Below are 6,164 nucleotides of genomic sequence, written 5' to 3'. Positions count from 1 at the left end.
CCATTTTTCCTTTTATTTTGAATTTTATCAGAACTTGCTAGTTACATCTTACTTAAGTCCAAGCAGCTGGACAAGTAGCAGTGTGAGAATCTTAGTTTAAATAGAAAATTCTATCTCCTGAAGCTACAAAGAACATAGCAAGAATGAGATTTAAATGCACTGCTCATCTCAGGGCTAGGTGGCAAGCAAAAGGAATCTCCAAATGGAAATGCACGTTCTTCTCCTGCATTCAGTCTTGCTGGAGTTGCTGGAGCTGCAGGATGATTTATACACATGGACTTGTGATCAGGTGCAGGTCACAGCTGTGGTGGCAGCTTTGGCCCTGGCCTCCTGTCCCACAGCTCGGGTTGTTCCCCGGGTTGTTCCCCTGGATGTTCCCGGGGTTGTTCCCCGGGTTGTTCCCTGGATGTTCCCCGGGTTGTTCCCCTGGATGTTCCCTGGGTTGTTCCCTGGGATGTTCCCCGGGTTGTTCCCCGGGTTGTTCCCTGGATGTTCCCCGGGTTGTTCCCTGGGTTGTTCCCCGGGTTGTTCCCTGGATGTTCCCTGGGTTGTTCCCCGGATTGTTCCCAGGATGTTCCCCGGGTTGTTCCCCGGGTTGTTCCCTGGGATGTTCCCCGGGTTGTTCCCCGGGTTGTTCCCTGGATGTTCCCCGGGTTGTTCCCTGGGTTGTTCCCCGGGTTGTTCCCTGGATGTTCCCTGGGTTGTTCCCCGGATTGTTCCCAGGATGTTCCCCGGGTTGTTCCCTGGATGTTCCCTGGGTTGTTCCCTGGATGTTCCCTGGATGTTCCCCGGATTGTTCCCCGGGTTGTTCCCCGGGTTGTTCCCCGGGTTGTTCCCCGGGATGTTCCCCGGGATGTTCCCCGGGTTGTTCCCCTGGATGTTCCCGGGGTTGTTCCCTGGATGTTCCCTGGATGTTCCCCGGGTTGTTCCCCGGGTTGTTCCCTGGATGTTCCCCGGGTTGTTCCCCTGGATGTTCCCCAGGTTGTTCCCTGGATGTTCCCCGGGTTGTTCCCCGGGTTGTTCCCTGGATGTTCCCCGGGTTGTTCCCCGGGTTGTTCCCTGGATGTTCCCCGGGTTGTTCCCCGGGTTGTTCCCCGGGTTGTTCCCTGGATGTTCTCCGGGTTGTTCCCCGGGATGTTCCCTGGATGTTCCCCGGGTTGTTCCCCCGGGTTGTTCCCCCGGGTTGTTCCCTGGATGTTCCCCGGGTTGTTCCCTGGATGTTCCCCGGGTTGTTCCCTGGATGTTCCCTGGATGTTCCCTGGATGTTCCCTGGGTTGTTCCCCGGATTGTTCCCTGGATGTTCCCTGGATGTTCCCCGGGTTGTTCCCCGGGTTGTTCCCCTGGATGTTCCCTGGGTTGTTCCCTGGATGTTCCCCGGGTTGTTCCCCTGGATGTTCCCCAGGTTGTTCCCTGGGATGTTCCCCGGGTTGTTCCCCGGGTTGTTCCCCGGGTTGTTCCCTGGATGTTCTCCGGGTTGTTCCCCGGGTTGTTCCCCGGGATGTTCCCCTGGATGTTCCCCGGGTTGTTCCCTGGATGTTCCCCGGGTTGTTCCCCGGGTTGTTCCCTGGATGTTCCCCGGGTTGTTCCCCGGGTTGTTCCCCGGGTTGTTCCCTGGATGTTCTCCGGGTTGTTCCCCGGGTTGTTCCCTGGATGTTCCCCGGGTTGTTCCCCGGGTTGTTCCCCCGGGTTGTTCCCCCGGGTTGTTCCCCCGGGTTGTTCCCTGGATGTTCCCCGGGTTGTTCCCTGGATGTTCCCTGGATGTTCCCTGGGTTGTTCCCCGGATTGTTCCCTGGATGTTCCCTGGATGTTCCCCGGGTTGTTCCCCGGGATGTTCCCCGGGTTGTTCCCCTGGATGTTCCCCGGGTTGTTCCCTGGATGTTCCCCGGGTTGTTCCCCGGATTGTTCCCGGGTTGTTCCCCGGGATGTTCCCTGGGTTGTTCCCCGGGTTGTTCCCCGGGTTGTTCCCCGGATTGTTCCCCGGGTTGTTCCCCGGGTTGTTCCCCGGGTTGTTCCCGGGTTGTTCCCCGGGATGTTCCCTGGGTTGTTCCCCTGGATGTTCCCTGGGTTGTTTCCTGGATGTTCCCCGGGTTGTTCCCCGGGATGTTCCCTGGATATTCCCTGGGTTGTTCCCCTGGTTGTTCCCCAGATACTCCCTGGGTTGTTCCCCGGATGTTCCCTGGATACTCCCTGGGTTGTTCCCTGGATATTCCCCAGGCTGTTCCCCGGGTTGTTCCCCGGGTTGTTCCCCAGGTAGTTCCCTGGATGTTCCCCGGACGTTCCCGGGTTGTTCCCCGGGTTGTTCCCCGGTTGTTCCCTGGATGTTCCCCAGATACTCCCTGGGTTGTTCCCCGGGTTGCTCCCCGGGTTGTTCCCCAGGTAGTTCCCTGGATGTTCCCCGGATGTTCCCGGGTTGTTCCCCGGATACTCCCTGGTTGTTCCCCGGGTTGTTCCCCGGTTGTTCCCTGGATGTTCCCTGGATAGTCCCTGGGTTGTTCCTGGCTGAAGGGGCTGTGCACCTTTTGGAGCAGCAGTGCTGCTGCTTTCATTCTTCCTGCTGGCTTAGGCAAAGGCTGAATCTGGCCCATGATCAGAGGAAAAGAGGCTTCCTTAGGAGTAAAAGTGAATTCAAGACCCAGCCATTGTTCACCCATCCACATTTAACAAATAGACAGTACAATAATTTGTTTTACTCAAGAGAACTAATAATGAACAAGACCCATACATTTCAAAGAGATTTGTTATATAAATTTCCTGACCAAACTAATATCTTTGCTGCTTAAAGCATTTTTTTTATAGTTTACTACTACTTTGTGTCTATTTCTTTTCAGGATAGAAAAATCACCAGAGCTCAGGTGGGAGGCTATGCAGTAATGTGTTTGTAATCAACATGTTAGTTAATCAGCCATGATTTATTAATGATGAATTAATTATACCTGATTGTGCAGTTCTGCTGCCTAAATGGAGCTTTAAAGGAGTTATTTTATTAATCATCATTGTCTAATTGCAGACATTTACAGAAAGATTGCTAATTAAACGTGCAACCATGTGCAAAACAAGTAAGGCTGCTGAGGGTGGCAAGAAAAAGAGCACTTATTTTCTGAGGAGCAACTTTATTCTCATGAAATATTGTGTAGCTGACCTGGTCATCCTAATTATTCACTAAGATTTATTTTACTGTATTGCACATTTCAGTTAACAGTAAAGGAAATAAGTTGTGACAAATTCTGTCTTCCCATCTTAAAAAATAGGTTGTGCAAACTTAAAGTAATATTATTTAGAACTTGTGTGGCCTTGTTTCACATCTTTTTGCAAAGGATTTGTTTAGTCTTTATGGTGCAGAGGATTTGCAGAACTGTTTTGTGCTGCTCTCTTAATTAAGACTGGTGGCATAGAGATGTGTTGAACCAAGAGCAAATGACCTGAAGGGAAATACAATTCCAAAAATTCCTGTGCACTTGAGTGTTATTTATTGTGAGAGTGTCCCACAGAAGCTTCAGGCCACTGTAAGGCTGGAGGAAATCCATGGCTAGATCCAGCAGCCCAAACACAAACATTTAAATGCCCTTTTGCTTGTTTTGCTTCTTTGGTGTGTGCCTCTGCAGAGGCACAGCTCGTGTAGGGGCCAGGAGGAAAACACATGGCCATGAGGAAGGAGGCAAACCAGGAAACTTTAGTGAGCAACAGAAACCATACAAATGCACTGCTATGGAAATGAGTGTAGAGCTAAAAGGGATGTCAAGAAAATGGGAATAACTCAAGAAGCCATTTAACAGCTTTGCTTAAAGGAGTCGTGAAAATACTTTGCATTTCTTTTCCATTATTTAGATGAGAATAGACAGAAAACATACATTGAAGGTGGTTGTTAAATTTGGAAAGTTTTGGAAGAAGAGGAAATTCTAAAGACTTCATGAATGTGCACACAGCAAGAGGTCATAGAAAGGAGCCATGTGTTCCATAAGGATGGGAAGGGAAATTAGCAACAGATGAGGCAGTTATTTCTGGGAAAGGAGAGATTTCTTTGTCTCAGTATTCATCAGAGTGACAGGGAAACATGCTGGGAACAGAGGGAACCTTCCCAGAAGTAAAAAAATACCCAAAACCTAAATTAAAATAAAGGGTGATGCTTGGTCAGGTAAAAATTACATTAGTTCAATTAAAAACTGAAAAATCTGCCAATTAAGCATATTTTATTCTCACATCTATTTTTCCCCCAAGGAGTAAATCTGTCTTGAAATTAATTAAGAGACTTAAACAAAACCACAGAACTAGAGATTTTTATCAATTGCTGAGTCACTGTCCTTTTATTTCCTGAAGTTTACTGCAAACCATAAATAAAATTTTCCAAAGAATAGGAAAGTGGAAGAGCAAAACCCAGGGTATGACCAGATAGTCAATGGTGTGTATGGGTTTTTTCCCTAGGAAGTTTGGTTTAGACTAAGACATTTAGATTTAATGTCTAAAGCAGAATATAGAAAAAAATTAATTTCTAACTCTATTGGTTTCTTTGTGTACTTTGACTTGGGTTTTGCCTCACTGATTGGCAAAGAAGGATATTCCTTGGGTTTTAACGCTGTGATTCATATAAGGCCAAGGTTTATTCACATTGCAGTGTTCTGTGACTCTTTTGGTGATACAGTCAAACCAGGAAACTGCTTTTCTGTATGTCCTTTTTGTCCTGGTAGGAGTTACAGGTGGGTAAAGTACATCAGGCAAACCCAAGGAAAATTGTGCAGAACATCTGTAGGATTGTGAAGAGGCAGGGGTGTAATGCCTTTGTGGAGACTGTAATGTGAGCACCTTTGGAACCTTGCAAAGCCAGTTTGGATGGTGTGGGGGTCAGGCCTGACAAGGGATAATGTGGATTAGAGTGGAGCTGGAGCAAGGTGTGAGGTGCAGCAAAGCCAGGAACCTGAGCTGGACTTCAAATGTTCTTTACTGACCTTTGCTGTGCTTTGGAGCCAAACCAAAGGGGACTGACCAGAGTGCCCATCTTACCAAGGTGGGAAATTCCAGCTGGAATTCTTGAGTGTTTTTCTGTTTCAGAAAGCTTCCTTTCTCCAGAGTTAGTTATGGCTGTAAACAAAAATAAATTAGAATCTTCATGACTGGAATAATTTCAGTCACCCTTATTTGGGAAGAAATGGCTCAGTCCTGAACAATATAATTCTGCTTTAAGAACAGACTTTTGGGCTTTATTGTGTTTACATGTAGCAGCTTTCTAAAGATTTGTCTGGTTGACTTCCATACTTAACATCACAGCCTCTTTTCTCAACTGTATTTTTAAGGATTATGGGCATTAAAACTTTCAGAAACCTTTCAGCAGTCAGTTAATAGCAAAAATGAACAAAGTACCCTCTTAATAATAAACTGCAGACACTTTTTAATAAAGTTACAATTTCAGCAGAAAAAAAATGTAGATTAAAAGGAAACACCTGCTCCTGTAAATTACTGTGCTGCAGGTACCAACCCAGGAGACTCTGCAGATGGTTCTGTATTTGCAAACCTGACCTCAGCACCCCTTCATCAATCTCCCACTGATTGATTCTCTCCAGAGCAGAACACTCCATATCCCAAGGTACTGGAAGACACCTTTGAATTAAATTAGTTCCAGACAGAATACCAGTTAATTGGTATTTCTGTTTCATTTTGGAAGTTCTTCACAAAGGATTTGGTTGTCTTGTCAAGCACTAGCACTGACTGAAGACCAGTACAGGCAGTTCCAGGAAGAGCTCCAAAGGGAACTGTATGTGGAAGGTGGTCTTTGCTGCATTCCTGGCTGGTGGGAAGTGTGGATTAAGTTGTGCTATGCCCTAGGATTTTGAGATGGGCAAAACCAAGGTGGGATCTTGATCCTTAGAAGAGTACAATATGAGTTCATTGCTTCTGTTAGGCTTTCCTGCCAGCCAAGGAAAAGCAGGAGATAGCTGAAGTTCTGTGTGTTTGTTTCCTTTCCTCAGTTGTTTTCAAGCATCTTGTTCTTTTAGTGAGAGCTGACACTGGTTATGGCATCTTTTCTTAACTAGGAGAAATTTTCTTACATGGTTCTAACAGCCTGTGCAAAGGCCTTGTGCAATTTATTGAAATTTTTTGCTTTGGGGGAGAAAGCATTAACACCCTGTGTGGAAAACAGCCTTTGTGGAAAAAGCAGAGACGAGCTCGTGTCC

General features: G+C 47.1%; 1 protein-coding gene across 1 annotated transcript; it reads right to left on the bottom strand.

The window, feature by feature from the left end:
* Positions 1–285: 285 nt before the first annotated feature.
* On the bottom strand, positions 286–5,567 carry LOC139595651 (uncharacterized transmembrane protein DDB_G0289901-like). Its single transcript, XM_071439191.1, has 2 exons — positions 5,504–5,567; positions 286–2,558 (listed from the first exon to the last, which is right to left on the bottom strand). The coding sequence occupies exons 1-2, from the start codon at positions 5,565–5,567 to the stop codon at positions 286–288; spliced, it is 2,337 nt and encodes a 778-aa protein (XP_071295292.1).
* Positions 5,568–6,164: the final 597 nt, after the last annotated feature.

The sequence above is a fragment of the Agelaius tricolor genome, unplaced genomic scaffold (genome assembly GCF_023055355.1).
Source record: "Agelaius tricolor isolate 1412-34295 unplaced genomic scaffold, bAgeTri1.0.p SCAF_13, whole genome shotgun sequence".
In the NCBI taxonomy this organism is placed as follows: Eukaryota; Metazoa; Chordata; class Aves; order Passeriformes; family Icteridae; genus Agelaius; species Agelaius tricolor.
The sequence above is the reverse complement of the archived record's forward strand: the minus strand, read 5'-3'. Positions and strand labels throughout refer to the sequence as shown.